This window comes from Platichthys flesus, chromosome 2 (assembly GCF_949316205.1).
Source record: "Platichthys flesus chromosome 2, fPlaFle2.1, whole genome shotgun sequence".
Classification (NCBI taxonomy): Eukaryota; Metazoa; Chordata; class Actinopteri; order Pleuronectiformes; family Pleuronectidae; genus Platichthys; species Platichthys flesus.
Genome location: NC_084946.1, coordinates 12253844 through 12279532, shown reverse-complemented (window position 1 = coordinate 12279532; position 25689 = coordinate 12253844). Strand labels below are relative to the sequence as shown.

General features: G+C 42.5%; 3 protein-coding genes across 6 annotated transcripts; 2 read left to right on the top strand and 1 right to left on the bottom strand.

Annotated features, from left to right (window-relative positions):
- The first annotated feature begins 503 nt into the window (after nt 1-503).
- Nucleotides 504-7737, top strand: ube2j2 (ubiquitin-conjugating enzyme E2, J2 (UBC6 homolog, yeast)). Its single transcript, XM_062398269.1, has 7 exons — nt 504-650; nt 3600-3730; nt 4544-4584; nt 4770-4872; nt 4989-5127; nt 5435-5515; nt 5611-7737. The coding sequence occupies exons 2-7, from the start codon at nt 3600-3602 to the stop codon at nt 5899-5901; spliced, it is 786 nt and encodes a 261-aa protein (XP_062254253.1). The 5' UTR covers nt 504-650; the 3' UTR covers nt 5902-7737.
- An 81-nt stretch (nt 7738-7818) lies between these two features.
- Nucleotides 7819-9130, top strand: LOC133963657 (RING finger protein 224-like). The gene is made up of 3 exons (XM_062398270.1): nt 7819-7984; nt 8128-8523; nt 8649-9130. The coding sequence occupies exons 2-3, from the start codon at nt 8204-8206 to the stop codon at nt 8704-8706; spliced, it is 378 nt and encodes a 125-aa protein (XP_062254254.1). The 5' UTR covers nt 7819-7984; nt 8128-8203; the 3' UTR covers nt 8707-9130.
- Nucleotides 9131-9484: 354 nt separating this feature from the next.
- Nucleotides 9485-24071, bottom strand: LOC133963595 (homeodomain-interacting protein kinase 1-like). Of its 4 annotated transcripts, none has more exons than XM_062398265.1 (18): nt 23742-24071; nt 20577-21310; nt 19870-20061; nt 19549-19730; nt 19277-19400; nt 18816-18935; nt 18598-18684; nt 18261-18445; nt 18018-18168; nt 17743-17929; nt 17302-17411; nt 15763-15897; nt 14600-14748; nt 14372-14443; nt 13749-13913; nt 12624-12826; nt 12455-12537; nt 9485-11446 (listed from the first exon to the last, which is right to left on the bottom strand). In XM_062398265.1, the coding sequence occupies exons 2-18, from the start codon at nt 21306-21308 to the stop codon at nt 10976-10978; spliced, it is 3348 nt and encodes a 1115-aa protein (XP_062254249.1). In that variant the 5' UTR covers nt 21309-21310; nt 23742-24071; the 3' UTR covers nt 9485-10975. The 4 variants fall into 4 exon arrangements, with proteins under 4 accessions (XP_062254249.1, XP_062254250.1, XP_062254251.1 ...); XM_062398266.1 differs by having other exon boundaries at nt 14600-14745; XM_062398267.1 differs by lacking the exon at nt 15763-15897.
- Between the last annotated feature and the right edge of the window lie 1618 nt (nt 24072-25689).

The window sequence follows — 25689 nt, the reverse complement described above, 5'->3', positions numbered from 1 at the left end:
AGCCTTACGGTAACCAGACTTGCCAGATATCTTAAGTTAATACTATATAAACAAACCCCCTTTTTGGTTTACAGATTTAAGTGAGCATAGTACTGTTTGTAAGCAGGCAAGATACTTACACGGGGTACTTATGGGAATCTATGTACGTACTTGTAGTAACGTTATCTAACCTACATATGTGTATCTATGGATGAACAATAACTTACTCTTTATATGTTACTTGGTTTACAAAACAGAAAACAATAATTGCAAAGACACAGAAGAATATAGTTGATTGTTTTGGGTTGCACAGATTAATGACTCCGTCACAATAGAAGTATTTCAAATGTATAATTAAGAAATATTCACTACAATTGTAGTTGGTGTACTAAAGTAAAAAAATTAATTCTATTCACGTGTGAATTTGGCTTTCATTCTTTATTTTCCAAATTCCACATAAGCTCGTAGCGGACTTTCACTTCCTCTGTCGTTTTCTCAGCCACTTTTACACAATCGAAGAAGAAGAACCGGAAGTGTCACTCCTGCTGTAGGCGCTAGCAAAAGCTACGTCGCTGCAATCGTCTCACCGGATTGGGAGTTTGACGACAGGAACAGCCGCCTCATCCCGGGTCCAGTCACAAACACCCGTCTTCACTGGGGTCTCTGGAGAGGTATGTGTGTCCTACGCTGTCACAGACCCACGGGCTCGGCTCTGGTTCGTAACAGCGGTTCTTACCGAACGGATGCTAACGCCAGCTAGCTAAACATAGCTCTGGCCTAGGCTAACCAACGTTAGCCGGCGGTGGCTAACACGGGGATCACAGTGTACCTGAGAGATTCGTGTAAAGCCCAGTTAGTCTTCCTGAGCGGGCAGCGAGGACTGCGCCGTGTTTACTACGCCGTTCGTCTTCAGCTACGTGTCATGTCGGCGTGCAGTTGGAAGCTGCTCTGCTCTGTTTGTTTACAGCCAGTGAGCGAGGGGGTTACCTGCTCACCCAACTGGTTCAGGTGGGGGTGTAACATTAGCGTAGCTCGCCAGGGATTAGTCCCAGCGGAAGCGCAACCTGCGCAAACTCGCTCGTCCTGGATGAGGAAGCGACGCTGACTTCACTTCCACTCGAAGCCCGTCGTCAGCTGATCGCCGCATGACAGCAGCTCTACCGGCAAACACTGAAGGGATCTGGAGTTCAACGAGCCGAGCTGGAGTTGAATCTACGTCGTGTACTAGCGCATAGGCCGTGTGACGCGAAGTTCACTTCATAACACCACACCAGTCACCGCATGGAGGCTCCAGCCGGCATAGGATCTAAAACCTGACACCTAATGGGACTGGTTTTATGGAGGACTGGGGGGGGGGGGGGTGATATAACTGTCACCTGGAGAGACACAGGAGAACACACAGAGTCTCCAAGGCCAAACAGTTCCCTTTTAATGCAATCAAGTACCAAGGAATTCCACACACACATAGATATGAGTTCCCTAAACATGGATTCATGGATTTGTTTAATCAACAATCCATTAATCATTGCCTGGGAAATAAGTGAAAATGTAAAAAACAAGAAGCACTTTCTCATAATGTTAAAGTGATAATACAAGCCCGAAGACAACCCTGACCTAGATCTGCATCTGAATGTATTGGTAATCCGTCCAGTAGTTTTTGCATAAGCTTGCTCATTAACAAAAGTGTCATGGTCTGCATTTGAATCCAGAGATATTGACGGAGAATACTTTATCCATTACTCAACACACAGTGGATCTAACATATTTATGGGGAAACTTAATATTCTTTAATTTAACAACTCTTAGGGTGTACCGTGTTGCAGATTTTTGCCCTGTGAGTCAATCAGGCCCTTAAGTTAAAGCTTAATTTCAGAATGAATTCTACTGCTTTTTACAAACCAAGCATCAGACAGGTGTGAAACATAACTGTGAAGCAGTGTTCATTTTGGCGGCTATTTTTGATTTAGTCTTAGTCTTTTGACAAAAATGCAAATTTGATTTAGTCACATTTATTCATTTTTATCCTTCTTAGTTTTAGTCTAGTTTTAGTTGACGAAAAACGAATTACATTTTAGTCTAGTTTTAGTCACATTTAGTAGCCACATTAAATTCCTTTTCTTCCCTTCTCAGGCCCAGGGACCCTGTGTTGTGTCTACAACTGCTTAATAGTCTAGCTTGCAGTACTTAGGTTGTCCATTAGATATCCCTCCTAGCATAGGGATAGCAGGGGTCGGCAACCTTTTCTTACAAAGAGTAATTTTGCCTCCTCTTCCCCCAAATAAAATTTGTCTGGAGCCGCAAAACATATTTGATAACAAAGCTAATAAAGTTTGATATAAAGTTATACTATACTAAACTATAGTTTGTTGCATTTACGAAATTATAGAACGACAATAAAGAAAACTCTTGACATTTTATTGCTATTTGTACCTGTTACAACAAAGGAAAACACCTAACGCTTATGAAGTGGAGAACAAAATGCAAAGGCAAGTGAAGGCCTTTGAAATAAATTAAACAAAGAACCTTGTAGGGCTATTTGAGTCCTCCCAATATTTGTGGGAAATGTATGAAATAAGAAGTACCCTATTGAAATAAGTATATATTTAGTTAAAAAATATATAAACTAAAGCTCGGTACAAACCAACTGCAGCTTCTGCTCTGATCAAGAAGCTGCTGCGCTGATCTCTGATCAGCTGAGACCAGAGAAACTCTGTGTTTTCACTGTTTCCATAGTTAAGTAGCAACCGGCGAGTCAGTGAGCGTATGCTACACGTGAACGAGCTCTGATCTTGTGTCTCTGAGCGAGTGAGCGGGATGGGGGGCGGAGCCTCGGGACTGTAGCGCTATCTGGCGCACACACACACTCACGCGCACGCTCCTGATACTTCATGACGGCCTGATATGATACAACATTTTCGTCTTGTCTCGTCAAGTCAACGAAAATTAAAATAGATTCAGTCATAGTTTTTATTTTCAAAGAGCCGTTTTCAGCAATACAACAAATGTCCAATATATACCAATATAATGATTATACTTTGTGTCTTATCTACTTCATAAGGTTTTTTTTTATCAAGTGTCTGTCATTCTCTGCTTATGAAGAAGGTTTTAAAACCCCACCATTCAGTCGGGAGCAAAACAATAATGTGACATTTATCCTGATAATTATAAATATTGATGATAGACAATATTACTTTTTCCAGTGCAGCATCAACGTGATCTTAATGATTCCCACATCTCACTGTCAGCAGGGAAATAGGTCTGAGGTGTTTTACTGCATCACAGTGGTGCTGTGGTAAAAATAAATAAATACCTTCCTCGGGTTTTGACTTGAACTTCAATCTGTGCTTTGGATCTAAATGAACAATTGGCTGTCAATCAAACCGGTTTCGTTGTGAGCCTCACTTACAGCAACAGTTGCAGTTTGCAAACGCAACTGTTGCTGCACACTGTCGAATTCTCAACAGTCATACGCTGGTAACTGATGGGTTTACCAGACAGTAGAACAGCTCCAGATTTGAGAGAGTACATCCTGATGATGAATCCTGATAACAAGTGTAAAGACCAAAGGAGCTGAGATGAATTTCAGTATCTTCATTTTTGCATGTCTTCTAAATCCTCAGATGAACAACAACGGGAATAAGAGAGCTCCAACCACAGCCACTCAGCGACTCAAGCAGGATTACCTCAGGATAAAGAAAGACCCCGTGCCTTACATCTGTGCAGAACCTCTCCCCTCCAACATCCTAGAATGGTACGATGCTCATCTCAGACATTTGTTTAACACATTCACCAGCTTCAACCCTTTTGTCCAGATAAATAAATCAGAATTTTCAGTCCCTCTAATTTATATACTTACAAAACATAAAATTATATATATATAAAAAAAATTAACTAAAATATAGGTTCTAAAAAATATAAAGCAAACCTTTGGTAAGTTTTTACAACAACTTTTATTTATAGTTTAATTTAGAGTCTCACGCAAACAGAGAGGCAGACAGTTGAGTTGTGGGTTGGCATTAGTGCAGGTATTGTACTTTGCATATTACCAAGATGCGGTGGGCCTATAATTACGCCGCGCCCTTGTCTTTTGTTCAACTGCCCTGAGCAGAAAATCCAGTTTCTGTCATCTCCGTTAGTGAACTACACTAACAGCGTATCTTTCCCTGGAATTAAATTTAGACGTGTGTTGTGTAGTTGATGATTGATAACCAGCGTACGTATTTTTTTAAAGAAAAATACCAAAATGTGATGGCCCTCAAATTTCTATAATAAGATCTTTATGTTTTCATTTGTCAAAGTGATCTTATACTTTTATACCTTTTTCTTATGTTTTTGAGACAAAGTTAGTCATCAATATAATTACTAGCTCATAAATCGAAGGTGAAAAATAATTGATAGTTGCAGTTTGAGTCGGGTGATGTGCATCTCAGCCATTAGTCCACCGAGATTCACCAACGAAAGTTAAAGACCCGAAAAAAGAAAGGCCGATCAAAGGAGACACTGAGTTCAAACCTTGGGTACTGCAGACGTCTTGTGTCTAACACATTGTTCCTGTCTTTTCCAGGCACTATGTGGTCCGAGGTCCTGAGAAAACTCCATACGAAGGTAAAATATGCCGATGAGTTAACTCGCACGTACTCTTCAGGTAGTCTCTGTCAGAGGGGCTTTTTTTAGATCATGCGGTTTTCTGCAGTTTGTGAATGATGTGTCATAACTTCCCACCTTTTCTCTCACGGCATTGTGTAATCCAGTGTTTAATCCGTCCTGTGATGCATTTTTCTTTTGTGCAGGAGGATATTACCACGGAAAACTAATTTTTCCTAGAGAGTTCCCTTTTAAACCACCAAGTATCTATATGATTACACCGAATGGGAGATTTAAGTGTAATACAAGGTAAAACTATACTTTCTTATTGATGAATTGTGTGAGAATTCAGGATTTTAAGAAAGTTCCAAAAACTACCTGTTGCTTGGTTTGTTTTCTGTAACATCGCCTGTTTTCTTCCACAGGTTATGTTTGTCCATTACAGACTTCCATCCAGACACGTGGAACCCTGCGTGGTCTGTTTCCACCATCCTCACGGGGCTGCTCAGCTTCATGGTGGAGAAAGGCCCCACCCTCGGGAGCATTGAGACCTCGGACTACACGGTGAGGTCAAACAAATGATAATTTACCCATAATGACGCAAGGCCAAAAAAAATTCATGATTTTTTTAATAAACCAACAAAGCCTGCAAAATGTATTCTCCCCTTCTTCTTCTTCCTCTCCTCAACAAACGTGTCTCTTACCGACTGAGCCTTGGTCGATGGGTCAGCAGGAACATAGTCTGGACTTAAATCCTCTTAATTGTTATTTGAATTGTTCTCCTCAATTAAACACTGCTTTGCCTCGCCTCGCTTAGATCATCAGACAGAGACATCTTGCGTGTTAAATTCTTTTTTCATTTCTTTTTCAGAAAAGACAGCTGTCGGCCCAAAGCCTGGCCTTCAACCTCAAGGATAAAGTGTTCTGCGAGCTGTTTCCTGATGTCGTGGATGTAAGAATGCAACTTGCAACTTGCCATCTTAATCTTCTGCTTTTGTTTTTTATTGGCCTAATAGTCCCCCATGTCTTTCCCTCCACCCTTCACAGGAGATAAAACAGAAACAAAAGGCCCAGGAGGAGCTAAGCGCCCGCACGCAGCCCCTCCCCTTACCTGACGTGGTGCCCGACGGTGACCCCCAGCACGCCCACTACGGCATCCCTCCCCTTAACGGAGGTCCCGTCCCGCTCGCAGGTGCCAACCCTGCCCCTGGTCTGCAGCAGGCCAACCGCAACCACGGACTTCTGGGAGGGGCTCTGGCCAACTTGTTTGTGATTGTAGGCTTTGCTGCGTTCGCCTACACAGTCAAGTATGTGCTGAGGAGCATAGCTCAGGAGTGAGAGGAGCTGGCTTTGTAGGTGGACCCCCCCCCCCCACCCTGCAGACAAGCCAGTTAGTGGACTCCAAATTCTACAAACACACTACGTGGGGGGAAGGATGCTCAGTCCAGGGTAAAACCCCTCCACAGCCACCACCACCACGGACTATGGAAGACGGAAACTCAAAGCCGACCCACCCAGGAAGGATTGAGAGGAGGAAGTGGGGGAGTGGACACAGGGGCAGGGGTTGTGAGGGGCTTATTAATAAGGTTGTGATCCACTCTGGGCTTCGGAGGTTTAGGTCAGCAATAGATACAGACTTGGCTCATGGGTTGTGGTAGAACGTTAAAGTGATGTCTTGTAAACAGGCCACAGGTTGTCGCAGCGTGTGTGAAGACACCAACACGAACGTGCTCTACTGAGGCGGAACGGAGCGCAGCATTATTCCACTGTAATGTCTCCAACAGCACTGATAAAATCAAACCCTTAAATTAAGTCTCATGCCGGTCTCTCCTACAGAAAGCATTTTCCTCTGCATGTTTTCCATTTAACAGTGGCCTCCGGGTGTGACGACATTGAGGTTTTGAAATTCAGGAGATGTATGCGTGATCTTTCAAATACGTACGCGTTATATTTCAGCATCAGATTTCTTCACCTGCAGAGTTCAGACTTTCAGTTTCACAGGTGACTCTGCTATTCTAAGAAGTAATGTCTGGTTCAAGGAAGAATATTTTTTTCTCAGGTTTAAAAAAAAAGAGCAGTCAGTCAAACGGAGAATAGACACTTGTCTGAAGTTTAAGCACATTACCTGAAAGCCCACGTCATCAGTTTGTAGCGTTATCCCTGCCGCTCAGTCAAACACTCGCAGGTTTCATATACGTGTGTGTTTCCCCATCACAAACTGCACATCAGAGATGAAAGGCAGGTGGCCTTTCATCTCTGATGACCTCATTTAGGACCTCATTTATGACCTGCAAACATCAACATGCTCATTGGTTATCAGTGACTAATATCAAACAGCAAACTGCAGAAAGATAAGTGTCCCTATGAAAGCATAATAGCATCTATGTGTGTCAGTAGATTATATTTTTGATGATGCAACGCTGTCGAAACGAGTGAGTGAAAAAGGCAGTTTTGCTGCAGCAGGGTATTGACGAGTGTTTGCAAATAGATAAACGACAGAAAAAACAACTAGGGTCCATCGCTCTGTTGAAGAGAGACTGACGCACGGTCAAGGTTTGAAGGGAGTTCAGTTGTTTCCAGTCAACCCATGAGCCAAGCACTGAACCAGTGTCTGCGCAGGATGTCAGACCAGGACCTCTTCTTTTCCTTTTTCAATTGGCTTAGCTGACCAGTATAGTATAGCTCTATATAGGTCCAAGGAAGGAGACACAGGAAAAGAACCAACAGTTTTGTGTCTTTGTTATTTTTTTTCTTTGTTTTTTTTCTCTTTATTTATAGAGAAAATCTGGGCCTGTCTGTCCCAACTCTGAGGAAACGTCTAGTGTTGATTAAACGAGGCGTCATAATGGACAAACACGCGCAGACAGGTCACGGCCCAGACTCCCATAATTGCTGATAATTTACTGTTGTGCGTTGCATTTAGTAAAGATGGTTCTATTGTGTATCAAATGTTTCAACAGAAAACTGATCTGACGGCAGAAGATTGGCCTTTGTATTGCTCTTTTCTCTGCACCATCTTTAAAAAAAAAAAAAAACTGATGATGGTGGAGTGCATTTGTGTGATTATCCAGCAAATGCCCACATTTTCATGCTTCAGTTAATCTTGTGTAACATATGTTTTCATAGTAAATGCAAATAAATAACTCTGCTTTGCAGGGCCTTTTAGAAAACCTTCCTCTGAAGTATGTATTCATTAACTCTTCCATGGAATCCAAATGTTTGATTGTGGGTGTGTGTGTGAGAAGGTGCCCGCCCACTGGGCTTCCAAAGAACTGGAATGGAAAACATTTTTACCTGAGCGCGTAGTAAAACAGGCTCAGTCACGTCCGGGTTACCTCTTTAAGAGTGCCTGAGCCGAGCTTGCACTCATCAGTCACTTCACCTTAAGCAGTAAGAGCACGGCTCTCCGTCCATCCTGCAGGTAAGGGTTTTCCTAGAAGACATCTGTGTGTCATTGTAAAATAGGTGCTTATTATTATTAAGTTTAATATCAGCCTTATTCTCTGGAATGTCACTGTGTTGGATATAATGTGATGCAATAACGCTGTCTTCCTGTGTTTGCAGCAGGTTGTCCCTCAGTCTTCTGCGACAGAACACTCGTCTTCCACTTCAACCTCCACATCTACACTGAGGTTCCACCATGTTCAACAGCAAAGTCCACGAATGTGTGGTGTGCTGCCACGAGTTCTCCCGCAGCAACCGAATCCCACGAGTCCTCCACTGCCACCACACCTTCTGCATCCTGTGCCTGGAGAAGCTGTGCAGGCACGAGATCACCATGCAGACCATCCCCTGCCCTCTGTGCCGCTGGATCACGTGCACCCCGGCCGACCTGGCCCTGTCCGAAGCCCTGTACATCGACACCGAGATCTGGAGCCACATCACGGAGCACGAGCAGGAGGAGAGGGAGGATCTACCGGTGGTTTTGAACGACGCAAAGACACCAGTCAAGTCGAAGCTGTAAGTAAACAGGTGCCCCGGTGGTCTGGTTTTTCACTTCTTTGAGGTAGCACGGCAGCTTAACCTCAGCCCCGACTATAATTCATCCAATACTAACACCAACACATCTCTCATGTTGTCCTCAGATCTGATTCGAGGCAATCCACGCTCAAAAAGTTGATCAGCTTTTTGAAGGGCTACTGACCCTGGAGGAGAACCCTCTTCTCTCATTGTGTTGGACTTGAAGAAGCTGAAGATGAGCCTCATGGAGTCTCGAGCTCAGTGAACACAACAGATACGTCTGTGTGGCTTGTGAGGAGCCGAGACCTGAACTTTTGCTTCAAAGTTAGTTTTTAGTTTGTTTTTCTGTGATGAACCTGGAACAAGAAGCACCGTCTGTGAATAAGTTGTAAAATACTGCTGAAGAGTAATTTGCAATAATTGTTATTTGTATGTATTTATAATCTAGTGTGTGTATATATATATGTATATAATATTCTGTAAAATATCAGTTAATTAATGCTTATTAGATGCTGATTTGTTTCCAGAGCATAATTCAGTGGCTACAAGTTTCCAACTTAGTGTTGGGCCCATAATGAAGGAAAAGTCATATTAACAGAATAAAGTTGTAATTTAATTCCTGTTTTGTTTGTGTGGTTTTCATATAAGCCCTTACTGGTTTCTCAAATTTAGATAATTAACCATTAACATGTTAATATTACACAATAGATTACAACTTATTTTCTAGTTATTTACCTGTGTTTAGTATTTAATCAAATGTTCTTGTTTTCCCATCTTGTGGCCCTTACCCTGAAAGGCCGGTGACTGACTTGCTCAACATGTAAGCTGCTAAATTAAATTGTTATATTATACATTATAAACTTTTAAGGTTTATAAAAGTGCTACTGAGTCGTAGCAATTGCTTTTCAGTGTCCTGAGGGAAAGTAAATCATTGAGTCGTGCTAAAATAGAAAGACACGTATGAGTTTATGGTTATTTTATTGAAAACAGTGACGGTGGATTATTTGAGCTGAAACCTTTTCCCTGAATTAGTTCTACCAAAGAGCCTCTGAACTATACTATGTTAAGATGAAACTGTTAAATACTCAGACAACACAAAACTGATGCAAACGACAGGAAAGGTTACTAACAAAAAAAAAGAAAAACATTTCAGGACCCACAGAGACCAATCGAACGCTCCTGGTGGCAGGAGAGCGGCTCTGAATTCAGACAAGACCAACAGGGGCCGTGTGGAAAACCCTTTTTCTGGTGGAACAACCCACTCACCACCTGTGATTGAACAGTGGCCAGAGACTTAACGGCTTCTCCTCCAACCCCAACTGACATATCAGCCAGCGGTTTATCAACTTGATCACCTGTCAGTCATCGTACAGCAGTGTGGGTGGTTTGTTAAAACTATAGCGAGCATTTCTAAAGTGTCAAGGGGAGAAAACAGGACAAATATTCAGCCCCACCCAAATAATATACATAATATATATACTTAAAAGCTGTTAAAACTGGCCATATATCAATTTTAATAATGAGCAGGTCCTACACATCAGATTCACAGATAAGATTATTTTTTTCAGTCCAGGTGTAACTTGATTTTTCATATTTCATGGTAAGGAGGGGAAAGGGGTACATCTCTCTTTTTGAACTGTTTAAAACAAAAAGCTTTTCACGTCATTCCTCAGGATGGTGTTTCCACTCCTCTGTACTTCATAAATACATTCAGCACTCAGTTGATGCAGTTTAAAAGAAACAAAACAGACATGATTAATCCTGTCTAAACAAGGTCACTACATTAACAGACTATCACATGTGCACTTAAATTAACATGTATCCATCACAGTTTTTACCATTTTTCTCTTATTCCACATCATGGACCGTCCTCTTCCTACCTCTCACCGACAAAACATAATTTAATAAACATAGTAAAATACATTTGTGAGTAAACAGATGCGAGTAAAGGGTACAGTCAAGATTATATTTGCTAAAAACATAGGGCCTCGCTGATTAGTGGGACAACTTCGTGACGAGGGAACGTGACGGTCGTCGTCAGCCTCGTTGGACAGACGTCTAAAACCTAAAAGTGTCGTTGCAGCTTGTGACAGGAGGAAAATCTCTCTTCACACACAAACACAACCTCAAGATTTACAGGTGTATAACACGTTTACCGATGCTAGACGAGTACATCGGGATAGGATTGGGATAAAATATGGGCTAGAAACTATATCTTTGAGGGGAAGATTAACAGATAAGATATCAAATAATACCAAAGAACATTTCAAAAACACTCAAACAGTCCACAGCTGGAGGGGGAACTCTGCCTAGTGGACAAAAGCAGCTAACAAAAAAGTGATTGACAGTTACTCTATTAGAAACAGTTTAAACGTCCCTTTGTGGTAGCATGAAGGGAAGCTGATTTTTTTTTTTTCCCTTCCTCTGTTTAAAGTAAAGTGTGTTTGTCTCCCTATAGGAACGGGTACTGTGTGAGCCGCCTGGGACTCAGCTGGTAGGCACTGTAAGCCTCAGCCCGGGGCGTCACGCTCACGTAGGGGGAACCAGTGGCGAACTGATGCTGGTAGGCTGTGGGGAGGCCGTGCAGCAGGCTACTGACGGAATCCCTGCGACCGGCCGAGTCTCTCCTGGAGGAAGAGGATGAGGTGTATGTTGCTGCATAGGTGGAGGGGGAGTGTCCGTGGCTGCTGTGACCACGGCCGAGCAGCTGCTCCATGGCCTGAGAAGCTGAGGAGAGGGCGGTGGAGGCTGGGTAGGTGTACAGACTCGGGCCGGGGCAGGAGACGGACGTCAGGGCGGACACTTCGGGGAAGTTGAAGTGGGAGGCCGAGATGGCGGGAGGGAACGTCTGCTGGCGCCGCAAAGAGGAGTCACTGTGAGACAAGCCAGAGCGCTCCTGAGATGAAGAAACCACTGGCTGAACCTGAACAGAGAAATAAACATCAGAACACGTGAGATTTTCAAACACCAGCATCGGAAATACCTCAGATACTGCCGAGTACACAAATCAATGTAGCAATCCAATACCACGTCAGTCAGGTATTTTAGTTTTACCCACGAAAAACTGCAGTTTTCCTTTGCCATAAATAACTACTTCTTCAGTTGTGCAGTACTGTTTAATGTATGACGATGTAGCGCTAGGCAGAACTCGCTTAAATGTCAGCAATTTGGTAATATTTCCCTCTGGAAGGTCCCCCAGGTAAAACAGCAACGTGATGGAAATGACATGATGTTTACACTTTGCAATAAGTCATTGTTTTCTAGCCTAAACTGCCTGTCCCTATAAAAAGTGAACAGAAGGTAAGGGTTTCGCTTTTTGAAGAATCAAGTAGAAAAAAAAAAATCTTCATGTCTGCTAATTAAAATGATACAATAAAAATAACAGAAGTGCCAGGCTTTGTAAATTATGCGCACAACTGTGAGAAGATATTACAGATAAGTGCTTGTTCTCGGTGAGCAAGTGTTATCAGCAGGAGGTGAGTCAGCACCGATGAAGTGGTGCTGACACAGTTTGTCAGAAAAAAACACTTGAAAAATACTCAAGTTTGCTTCAGGTCATTGACACTCTCCTGCCGTTACAAGGTTTGTCCAGCAGAGACCACTATACTCTTTTTCTAGGACATACTCTTAACATCACACAATCTTTGACAATTTCCAGATTTTTGGGAGTTTGTTTTTGTTCATGAACTTTAGAGGAATACAGCAAGGATTTTGTTAAAAGCCAATTGTTTAAGTTATCAAATGGTTTGCATTTCCATTTCTCTATCTACTTCAGATGATAAGATTTTTATAAAAGTTGGCAACACTGTCGGCTTGTCAAAGCCCTCCGGCTGTGGGTAGTTGTTTTCAAACAATGCTTAGGTTTTAGAGTGTGTCTTTAAAAGGAAAATAAATGATAAGTTATTAATCGTAAACACAACAGAAGCCTCACCTGGCTGAGGTTGAGGGGGTGCTCCATGGTCTCCCCTGAACTGCACGGTGGTCTGTTAGATCTCTTCGGCTTCATGTAGTTCCCTGAGAATTCAAAGTTTTAGGTTATATATGATATTTTGCTTTTTCATCCAAAAGATACATTTTATTAGCTCACAAACTACACTCACCAGTCTCCAAGCGTCCACGCGAGGCCGCTCCTCTCTCTGAGCCCTGGGTTTTGACAGAAGGTGCCACCACTGCCAGAGACTTGACCTGGCGTGATGACACGGTGTTGGTGCGGGGCAGAGGAGTCAGGGGGCTGGCTGTGGACGAGTCCGAGTCGTGCACCGTCACACAGCTGATGACGTTAGTCCGCTGGCTCAGACCAACGCTGTGTAAGAAAAAGAACAGTGTTTATACACAGATCAAATACAGCAATTTAGAAAATATGTCATCATTGTGGGAGAGAGCGGTTGGATTTTCAGTAGTTTTTAAACTACGAATATTGGATGAGCCCTGCCGCAGCTAAGATGGAAGATGTGAGGTGCCAAAGGAAGAAATAGCAGATAAACTAATTTCCAAAGGCACAGGTCCAGAGTAGAAGTGAACCAGTAACACGCTACCAGGTACAATTTAAATGTTTTTTATAATCACGGTTGATTACGAAGTTGCAAAGCTCGCAGTGAAAACTGTCCAGCATCAACCACAGTAAGCAGCAGTAAGTAACACACACACACAGGAAACACTTTAATACTAACCTATTACAATAGAAACCTAAAAGCTCATGTAAATCATTACTGAGCTGGTAACTAATACATCCTGTGGCCAATTTATATATCTAATCAAGAGCAATCTTTATAAACAGAATCAGAGTCCATTTTATTTATTGTTTTGGTTGTGTGTATTCTTTGTTCTAACTGTTTAAGATATTCGTTCTCAATAGGTTCATTGCTATTTGAAAGGGTGAACTTGGATGGTTGAGCTGTAATATTATCATTGCACCAGCTGTTTGAAATGTTTTTTACGACAATAATATAATTTATTGCAAGAATATCATCCAAGAGAAGTTGTTATTGTGACAAGCCTAGCTTAATATTTATAAAAATGCACCAAGTTAGATGTTTCCTCGTTCAGTTTACAGCTTTATTTCTGAGAATTTCTCTCATATCTATGAATCAGTTGGTGTATTATTGCAGTGCTAAAGTCGAGTAAAACAGTTTTGGGTCCATCTAAATTAAAAGTCGGGTGGTCATTAAAACCATGAAGGAATATTGTTGTACCATTTTATCTCTAATCCTGAATATTTGTCTTACCTGGCAGGATGGAACTTGCGCTCATCTTCAGTGTCAGTGTCACTGTGAATAGTGATAATGCTGACTGCTGGGCTGGGTGTGTCAGAGATGATGATTGGCTGGGACAATATGGCGCTGGAACTGGGTTGGGCGATACCACTGAGTAACGATGCTGCGGATAGACCCCTAGAAAACCAAAATAATTCAGGTAATGAATTTTCTCCTAAAGGGAAGTTTGACTTGGTTGTAATAAAATACAAAAACCACAAGAAAAATGAACGCACAGAAGTCCTGTCACATTCAAAATTCTGTTAAACTCTACAGAAGGAAACTCAAAACGTTTCAAGAAAAATAATTTTAATCTGTAACAATAATAATCTAGAAACTAAATGTCAATCCAGACTCATAATATATGTTGGAAAGACTTTGAAGGAAAGCAAAGTTTTCTTGTTCAGCTGTCATAATAAGTGTATAAAATGTGAGTTATGAAAAATAACTCTGTAAATCTTTGTACCCGCTTTGTAAAAAGTGTTAATGAAAAATGTTGCTGCAACATGATAAAATAACTTTGTTTTAACTGTTCAATATATAATTTTGTTTATCATTATAATCTTTAGATAAAAAAACTACAGGGCTCTACCAACCTGTTTCTGTTCTCTCCACGTCTGGCTTTCACCTTCTTCCTCTCCTGCTGACTCCTGGCTTGGGTTGTGCTCCTGTTGCGTTCAAAGATCAATTAGTCTAATTAGTGACGGAAACACAACGTAAACAATAACAACGTGAACATAAGGGAAAGCTCATTCTTCTGAGGGGACAATAAATAGCCATGGTAGATATTCCGTGAGCCAGTGTAACACACTCTAATGACCCACCTCCAGCTCTGTCCCAGTTGTATGGCAGCATCTGAGTGAAGTGTTTTGAGGGGAGATTCTGGGATGTTCGTCTGGTGGATGGCCAAGCCTGGGACCTGCTGCCATGATGATGGTATGAGGATTTGTTGGGTGCCAGTGGGCCAGGCCTGCTGAGAAAAGAACAGCAGAGACTCTCAATTCAGAACATAGAAAATCAAGGATCGGCTACCCATGAACCGATTATCTGATTTCTGGAATGGTCCGCACAAACTGAGCCATGCTGAGAAACAATTTCCAAAACTGAGGAGGCAAAAACAATGGGCAATCTCGTCTATGAGCCAAAGCATGAAGCTAGGATAAGCGAGCAACCTTTCCCAAGCCATTCTCTTATTAAAGCAAAGCCCTATAACAAATTCACAGGAGGATATCATGCAAAGCACAGACAATGAAACACCATCAACAGTCAGATCAGGTATAAAGACAAGTATTCAATGAACCATGGTGCCTGTTATAGAAGAAACACTTAGAGATTAGTTTAGTTCACTGATGCAAAAACTGTCTGTGGATAATCTGTCTTGGGGAAAGGCATGCCACATGTTCTGGGGCTGAAACAAGAAGATGTGTGTCAGAGTCGAGTGGAGTCTGGCTTCAGTGAGCTCTGTAGCTGCAACCTCCTCTGCGGAAATCAAGGATGGACAGGACAAGAGAAGCTGCAAGCAAAGCGCAGAACCACTCAGCAGCACATGCGCTCCATGCCCTCAGCACACCTACGGGGAGAGACTCTGGGGGATGGAATGAAAGTGTGTGAAGGGCGAGGGGGGAGCGGTGGCATCAGGACTGGAATGACTGTAAATCTAAATTCTGATTGTCAAAGAGGCAAATTTTAAAACATAAACACCATGCGAACAATGGTGATCAATATAGACCAAAAAAATGAATGTCAGATTACTGGTAAACACTGATCGGCCATGATTCTGACAAATGCTTGTGAGAAGGGAGACTGTAGAAATATGATGCATCAAATAAAGACCACCCACATACGACGTGTGGCAAAGAGGGAGAGGAAGAAATGTGAACAAATGAAAAGGAAATGGAAAGTGAGTGCAGGAGAGAGATGACATTGTTAGTGGAAGAGCGAGTGTGCATATGCATGTCTTCCTCCGGGGAGGTCATCATTGCTTTACCAGCACTGTGGCTGTGTGCTCCAGGAGGGTGGGCCGACCCACCCCGGTGCCCAGCCCAAGGGGCAGAGAATACTGGGGGGCTAAGCCTGCTGAGGGTGGGTGGAGGGTGGCCACCATCAGGGGTGTGCAGGAGCCCTGGAGGAGGGAAGGAGGGGAGGATAGGGGAGGGCAGGGTTAGGGTTGGATGGAAAGTGATGTCCTTCAAGGCTGAATCTCATTACGATGAAGGGACGGAGCCGATGAAACCAGCTGCACACTCGTACCACCGGCCATCTGGACACCTAACCTCTGTCAGTTCCAGCAACCATTTCTAAATTTAGCAAACAAATTAAAATTAACTAGCTTTTTGTGCCAGATGAGTCTCCGACACTGCACATCTGGCCTCCCTCCCAGAGAGGAGACTGGGAATAAGAGAGGCCTGGCAGTCAAGTGTTGGACGCAAATCCGAGGCAAGATGCAGTCACCAGGAACAGAAACTACAAAAGCAGAATCATTTAAGCCAGAGCCCTCCATCATTTCAAAAATCTGTTATGTAAATGCATTAAAATAGCCAACATCTCCACTGAAAGTAAACCAATCATTTTCTCTTCACAACCAAACTTTAGCTGCAAGAACAGAGGGGTCATGAGAAGAGAACCTCAACAGAGAGACTCTCTGGATGAAGTCATTGCATCCACGAATAAGCAAACCTGATCACCTCCGCCGTCAGCTCGGTGCTCGAGACATGTTATCATTCATGGATTTTTAACACACAATCGATTTTAGGTAACTGATTGATGGAAGAAGTGTTCAAGTGCACTGTGTCAAGTGTGAGGAACTGAAATTTTAAATTATTGGAAATTAAATGAGTCGTACACTACTGAAAATAAATCAACCTAATGTAATGTTCACAAACCCTTAATTAGCCTTTAATCCAGCATCAAGTGTAGCCCCATTCATTACATATAAAAGTGTTTAAGTATAATGGTCAATACAACCCAATAATAGTTACATGTTAGCGGCAGTCTGTTTCCATTTGTCAACATACACTCCCTCTCTTTCATAAACCGTGCGTTCTCTTGGTTCATCTTTCTCCATCCTTTCCCTTTTTCTCCCTCTTGTCCTTGAATGACATTTAAATGTCAGTATCCATTATATTCATTTCTCTCTCTGAGAATTATGCTACTTCACTGAGCCAAATCCAGAGGTCAAACACATGCTGACTCCATCAGATAGTCTGTCGATGTGGCTTTGAACAATGTCACTGTTTCAGTCTGAAGTGGGAACATGAGCTTGTTAGATCTGTAGGTGGTGTTCAATAGAACAGTTTACAGACTATGGACAAGGTAAGGCTCATGGAACTCTCAGGTCAAATCACAACTGTGAACAAAAAGGTGCAACGTCTTCAAATTTTGCCAACAAGCTGATCATATTGCCATTGTGATGACAGGTCACCTGCGATGAACAATGTAGAAAGAAATACAAGTTGTGTCCTTTTGAAACAAGAACCCCAACACAACATATGAAATTTGACAACACGCTTTCTTTACAAACTCTTACCTGGGCGAGCATACTTGGCTGGATCTGCAGCGCCTGAGCAGATTGGTTCTGAGGTACAGAGTTCTCCATCCTCACAGGGAAAGTGGAACTCTTATTGGATGGCTGTAGCCCTTGAAATGGACATTTCCACAGAAACAATGTCAGTAAAACATGACACAGAGTAGGTTTGTATGCACAGCAGGTATCCCCTAGGTGTGCAAGTATTGGTAATATTATCCAGGATATGTTCATTGCAGTTCAGCAGTCATGGTGAATCACATGCACATGATAAAGCACTGTATGCATGTTCAATAGGAAACACCCCACTCCATTGTTGATACAGTTTAAATGTTATTCACTTTTTTCAAAGCACAGCCATGTCCTGCCTTCAAACATGCCCGTAATGAAGCCCCCTTGTGTTGTTCTACATGGTTCCAGTGTGGATGCAGCTGTTAACGTTACCTTGAAGAGTGGAGGGTGGGCAGACGATGAGAGTCTGCTGGAAGGGTTCTGCCTGGCTACACAGCCCACCAGGACGCGTTGGAATCGGCACACTCTGTTGAGCCAGCCCGGGAATGTTGATGGTCGCCTGCTGGTACAGAGCTGGCTGGTAGTTCAGCAAAGGCACCGCTCCCCCCGCTGAAGGCACCTGTTAGAGAAACACCACTGCTTAACACTGGAGGAGTAACAGGTGCCTAAACTAAGCTAAGAGTTTATGGTGAGGAGATGAGTCGTACCTGGTTATGCTGGTTGAGTTGGCTACTGAAGGTAACGGTGAGGTTGCCCGCTGCAGCACTGGGGACGGCACTGGTGGAGTACAAGGATTTGCCACTGTCGTAGGCGCTCCGGCGCTTGCAGATCTCCATGTTCTGGAAGCACGATTTCACACTGAAAAGGAAAGAGGGATGGTGTCTCAGTGATTGCATTTCAATTAACACTAAAATAAATAAATTCAAGTACATCTAAGTACAAACACTTACTGGGAGCTGTGGGGATAATCCATGAGGTGGCTCATTGTGACAAAGGGATGACCCAGAGTTTTTGTAGGGGTGATTCTTTTGTCTGCATCAAGTCGGAGCATCCGCTTTAAGAGGTCTATAAACTCTCGTCTATCAGCTTTCTCAGCCAACATGTCCGTCCCCTCCAAATGAGACGACAGGTTCACCTGGAATTCACAAAATTACACCAAAATGGGTCAAACTAACAATATGCATTGTTGCATGTGCATTTCAGAACCCCGACCAAAAAAACTAAAAGCTGTGAAACCGGTGTGTGAAGTGCAGTTTCACCTATAATGTGAAAATAAGCCATTTATACCTGCATCATGTCATCCAGACAGTTGAAGATATACTTCCTGGCCTCCTTGGACTTGATGCCCATCTCCATTTCATGCTCCGATGGGGTCTGGAAAAATGTATAATATATATATAATGAATATTGATTTTTCTAGCATTTTGGCATAATTAACTATTTCCAGATAGCAGAAAAAACATGTTATATCTGATTAACAGTATTTTATATGTAGCTCTATTCACCTTCAGCCTCCAGAGTGGGTAGCTGGAGTCAGGGCCTCGGTTGAAGAAGCGGCTAGTCTTAGTGCCAGCGCTCAGTAAATACTCTGCTGGAAGGCCTTGAGTCTGGGAGATGTATCGAATCTGGAAAAAGACACCAAACAGCAAATTCTATCAATAAGACGACAATAAACTTATTTTATGATTCCCTTCAATACCCCTGAAGTTTGTGGTCATGCTTGTTCGCCTGGAGCACGTCAACAGCGTGTAAAACGATACAATTTTTGTACAGCAGTACCGTGGCCTGTTAGTTTTTAGTGGCTCAGTCTAGTGCTTCAGCTGAGGAAGTTGTATAGCTCTAATATAATAATGTCCAATGATTGCCTGATGCCTTTATTTGCCATGAACCATTTACCTTTGTTTAAGTACTCATGACAAAATGACAGGTCAAATATATATTACTATATACACATCGATGCACTGACCTGGTCATACTCAGAGGCTCCAGGGTAGAGGGGCCAACCCAGAAACAGTTCAGCTATCACACAGCCTAAAGACCACATGTCAATGGCCTCACAGAACGGCAAACCCAAAATGATCTCTGGAGCCCTAGAAAGCAAACAAAAGAAGATAAAAGGACTAGAACCAAAGGATTACAGCTGAGGTCAAAAGTCATAAAAACATGACTTATTATCAGCACTCAGGCTAATAAGATTAGATGTTTTTAGGTCAAATAGCACAGTTGGATGCCACCAACCTGTAGTAGCGGGACTGCAAGTAGGTGGAGCAAACAGCCTTGGACACATGACTTGCTGAGCCAAAGTCAATGACCTTCACTTTGTAGGGCTGTCTGAGGGGGTCGACCAGCATGATGTTCTCAGGCTTTAGGTCTGCATGAATCAGACCCAGGCTCTTTAGCTTCATCAGGGCTGTAGCCACCTAAAGATACAAACACACAGATATTTACAACTAGAATAATAACTGGGGATCAAACACAAAGCAGAAGTAAGGATATGCCGGGTAATTACATAATTACAACAATAAATCTTTGAAATGTGCATCATAGCATTTTGCTAACCTGCTGTAGGATGGGTCTGATGTGGCGAAGGGGGAGCGGGCTGAACTTGCTGTGCTTGAGAAAATCATACAGATTCTGCTCCAGCATCTCAAACACCAGGCAGGTGTGGCCCTTGTGTTGGAAGCATTCATACGAACGCACAAAGTTATACTCATCTGCGTTCTCTGCACTCAGTCGGTTCAGGATGCCCACCTATAAAAGAGAGAGAAAATTTGCAACAAAACTATTACGGTGTGAAATAACAGTTTCTGAAAGCGAGGCAAGTTCAATTTAGATGCATTTCAATCTGAGGTTTTTTTTCAATCTAACGGCCCCAACACCATATCTGTGAGGTATCTGCATTGACCCATGTAAACAGCATTCTACTAACTCATTCCTTTAATATAAGGGATTTTTTTCAGGGGAATACATCATTGATAAGCTGCTTTTAGATGTTGTGAAAAAACAACAGCATATTTGGGGATATTTTTCAATTTCAAGAACTCCACACTCCAGTCAACCACAATTGGTCGTGTGCCATCACTATCATTTCAGGGTTAAAAGATTAAAAATGAATAACTCCCAACTATTTCTCATCCAGGGACACTAAACCTATGGAGCCAAAATGCTGCAGCACAAGAGGTGCTCTGGCGAAGCAGTCACCACTGCACAGAGAGGGTACTTTTGAAAGCAGGAAACACATTTTGTCAACAAAATGACGTAGTTACCTCAATTTGGCCCTGACGAGCATATGACGGATGGTTCTTGAGGATCTTGATTGCCACAATCTCATTGGTGCCCCTCTTCCAACATTTGGCTACTTGTCCAAACGTGCCTCTTCCTAGGAACTCCAGCACTTCATAGCTACAGGACACTGAGCAGAGAATCTCATGTTGCACCAGCTGATAATCTCCTTCGCCATTGGAGCTACTGCTTTTGGTGGTTGTAGCGGAGTGGGGTATCGACTGGCCAGTGCCCCCTCCTCCACCGCCGCCTGTACGGTTGGAGTAGGTTGCAGCAGGAGCTGAGAGCTCCTCTAATATTTGGACACTGCCACACCCACTCCCACTGCCTTCATTGGCCTCCTCCATTTTTCTCTTGTGCCCGTGCCGGTGCCCCCTGGTCTCCGAGGATGTCTCCGCATGAGTGTAAGAGGAGGACGTTGCCTGCTCAGTGACACGTCGACTGGAACCACGGGGAAGACTGCCAGTGCTGTCAGCTGCCCGCACCACCACTTGACCCCTGGAGCCAGGAGCTGAAGGGGGGAAGACCAGGGATGGTGCGAAGGGCGCCACAGCCATTGCAGGTGCAAAGGTGTATGCTGACTGGCCTGCTATGGAGCTGTAGGCGTCAGTGGTGGACACATCCCAAACATTGCTCTCCACCTTCAGCTTCTTCACACGGCAAAAGGCACTGGAGGAGATCGAGGGGGGGGAGAAGACCTGCAGCTGAGAGCTCATCGCTGAAAAGACAGAGATGAAAGTTAGGAAACAGCCTGAACAACCAAAACACATTTCATTCTAAAAATCATACAAATATTAGTAAAGATAATATAATTATAAGTAAACCTAGAAATCAATGCAAGTATATCACATTGTAGTAAACATTCATCTAAAAAACAATAGCCTGTCCCATTTACATCAGTGAATGTGGAATATAAATGATACCACTAAGAGGAGGCCCAAAGTTGAACCGTTTGTTCTCCCCACTTGACAGACACACCCACTATGAAACACACATTTTACATTTTGATAAACGTTCAAAAGTTAAGTGCAAAGTTAAATTCATCCTTGGAGCCATAGCAGCTGCAGGCTAACAGTAAGTATAATATGGTAATATTATTCATGTTGGTGGTAAAACCCCAGTGACACCAATCTGGAGGATAAAAATGTACATTAACTTGGTGTGTGCATATAAATAGACAATATCAGACTCTATAGTTTTCTCTGGGCTCCTTTGTAGGATTCTGGCAGGATTTGTAGAGAATTAGGGGACTTGCTGAGCAAGGCGTGGTCTAATGAAGAAAAACTGCCTTTCTTCTATGCTTCATGGAGTAGCTCAAGTAAATAAAGATCTGACCGACGTTATGAGGAGAGCAGAAATCATGACAGCCCAGAGTTGAGACCAGGAGGCCAACACCGAACAATAAATAATGAATGAAATATAATTTTCATCAAAAGCAACATTCCAGAGGTACAATACATAGATATAATATCTTTATATTTCCATGCATTTATATGGCATGTTTACTTTTTCATTACTTTCCCTGATGTCAGCTCTTTTATCGTATCTTATAATACTTATGCTTGTGCACAGTAAAGCCGGATTAGAGGGCCCATATTTTACACCTTTCTGGGATTGAAGTTGAGGTAGTGGTCCCCCTAAGATGATATATCAGTGGTGTAAAGTCGAAAAAACTGCTGCAATGTGTATTTCCATGTCCCGTCTCTGGAGCTGCAGACAAAACCGGCTGTTTTCAAGTGCCTCATGAGCCCCTCCTCTGCTTGGTTGACTGCACTCTGAGTGACACGAGACCAGGCCTATGACTGGTCTCATTCTGGTGCATTCACTCTCTCTGGTAAACACAGCTGAAAATCACGTTGTTATGTTTGCAGCTATAGAAGACCAGCCACCTATTTACAGTCGGTTACCACAGGAGGTTTCTGAACGGTAAGTTACATCGTCCTCGTGTTTGTTCAAGTTTTAGCACGAAACGAGACATTTTTATAACATATTTCTTCGAGTGACTGTTTTCATACCTTGATGGTCCCCACTGACCCCCATCAAGGAATTAGGGATAGTAAAAGACCAGAACATTTATTTTACACAATATGGGCCCTTTAACCCAGAGTTGATCTACCTCAGAGTAGTAAAATGGTTTTGCTGCATATCAAGTGTTTGTCAGTCTCTTGATTTTATGATGTCTATCGTGATAATTATCGATATCGGCTGATATGGACTTTATTATTTTGATATAATTTACCATACCATTCAGAACTAATACAACTATCATCGAAGAATCAAATAACAGTGTAATTAAATACGGACTATTAATTACATATTAGTCTACATTCATGGAAATCAATATTAATCAATGATATAACTGATCATCACATTGGTTAATTCTGTGCTTCTGTATGATATGCAAAATGAATAAAAGATGTTACCTGTTATACAACTCTGACCGGGATGATAACAAGAACGATAAACGAGAGGTATGTATGAGAAAGCCCAATGTTGACACTGATTACAGTTGGAGATATGAGTCTGTGAAATGTCTAAGTGGATTTCCTTGCTGCTTCTTTCAAAGAAAGACCCTTTGTACGTGGCTCGACCCTCTTATTGTTCTGTTAGGGTGGGGTGGAAAGGGGAATGCGGGGAAGTTACGTGTTTTGAAACGGACCTTGTTTTTTCCTGATTGGTAGTACCGACATTCCGTGTCTAAGAAAAGCCCCACAAACTAAAACGTAACACAATCGTATCGGATGGGTTTGATTCAATACAATTTCCATAGGGAAGAAAATGGAATGTAAAAGCAGACAGTGGTGTGTTCACTGACAGTGGGGGGACTGTGATGGACCACGGTGAGAGCTAAGCTGCGTTAGCCGCTTTGAGTCAATATCATCAGATCGCTGCCAGAGAATACCTTCCATCTATCGTGTGGATGTCAGTGTGCCGACTACAGACATTTTCAATCCACTGACACACTCAGCCTTTTGAAGACCAGATCGACAAGGCGATGCTACATAGCTCGCTAATGCTAAAAAGCCGACGCTTCAACTTTCTGAAAAATAGGTCGTGGTATATTTTGCCACTACCCTCACAAAAATAGGCTTAAAAGACACAGATCGCGTGACAAATGAACAGACAACACGTTTGTGGTTGTAACCTACCGGATTGGGTGAAATTACAGCGTCGAAATTCGGCTTCCTCCGAGATTTAAATCCCACTGCAGTCTGCTGCTGGTCCAGCGTTATCCGATTAGCTCCCGCTAGCTAGCTACCGTTAGCTGCTCGCTAGGCCTGCATTGTTTCTACAGTCGGTGAGGAGCCAGGCAGCAGGAGAAGACGTCACAAACCTGGATGAAAACACACATGTAGCATCGTCCCGTGGATGTTAATCCACACGTCGTAAAAATACGTACATATGTTGATTTAAACAGAATAAAATCTGTGCTAAAAACGTCTGTGTAGAGGCAGGAGAGCCACCGTTCACCGGAACTAACCACGTCCTTATATCAGCTGCGATTCTGACGGCATTTCCGCTCTCTACCGTAATTACCATAGAATCCGCAGGAGTTGCACGATAATACGGACGTTGTTTTGAACAATGTTAAGAGACTAAATGGAATAAAGTAGTAATATAATATAAGTTACAAGCGTAACACGATCCCTTAATGGTTGGAAGAGCCTCTGAGACACATTTGAGATCGATTTAGAAACAAAGGTTAAAAGGTAAAGGAAAGGTTTTACGGTAAAAAAAAAAAAACTCACTTGGGTAGAATACTTCAGTAATTTTCCAGGAGGCCCCCCTCTCGCCCTCTCCCTCTCCCTATCCTATATCTCTTTCTCTCTCTCTCTCTCTCTCTCTCTCTCTCTCTCTCTCTCTCTCTCGCTCTCTCTCGTCATATATCTTTTCATTCATCATCATCAATGTCTTGAGGCCCTTCTGACAAAGTTTGACACGGTTGTGGTCAATGGCGAGGAGGAGTAAATCAGTGTAGGACATGCAAAAAAGCAGACATTTCCCGCTGATTTCTGTGTAGAGGCAAGGACTCTTGTCACACATGTTCAGTTTGGAGAAGATTGGACCATGTATGTCTGAGATTTGATGATACATGTGTGTCCCCAATTACTCCAGAATGTTTAACCTGAGGGCCTGCGAAGTTTGGAGAGATTCCTTACACCTGAAATGGATCTAAAGGCTCATCTTCCCTTCCAATTCTTAGAGTTAATATATATTGCCATACCCTTTTCTCAACAACACATTCAACAACTTTGTTTTTATAAACCATTGGAGAAATAAATCAATCAGGCAAAAATAACTTAAAGTGCAAATTTTCTTTTTATTCTGATTTAATTTTACAGCAGAAATTATGTAAAGCATTCAGAAGACATTTTCCACATATAAGGGCAATATTCAAAACACTTTGCATGGCCTCAGCAACAAAATATTCTTTTAAAAACATCCACAATTTAGTGATGCTTGAGCATGCACATTTGTAACTTAAAAGGAAAGTAAAAACTACGCTACAAAATAAAAGAGGGATGAAAGACTGTGGTAGGCATGGAGAACACAACAGCAGGCAAGGTGGGAATATAGCAGGAGATGAGAGAGAGAGAGAGAGAGAGAGAGAGAGAGAGAGAGAGAGAGGGAGAGAGAAGACGGGGTGAAAGAGGAGAAAGGCAAGGAGAGGTCAAGCCATAGATTATCTATAAGGATCTACCATTCTAGCATGCAATGTGGTGTTTGGCCACGCCCTCTCAAAACAAGGCCTGAAAGGTTATACCATTCATTTCTAGGCGGACTTATGAGAGCAGAAGCCATCGCTGTGCATGTTTATCAGCTGTCTACTATGGCAATATTTCTTTCTTTCTTTTTTAAAAACTTGTTTTTTAACACTACATACTCTTTTTACAGTCACCATCCTCTCCGAAAACATGAACATATTGATGGATTTTCTGCAATCTGTGTGTTTCGTATTGTTTGTCTGGGTGTATGTGTGCGAGTGTGTGTTGACAGGCGCAAGCATTTGAGGTTGGTGTGTGTGTGTGTGTGTGTGTGTATGTATCTGTGCATATAGACAATGTATAAAGCAATGTTTTTTAGTTGTGCTGATAT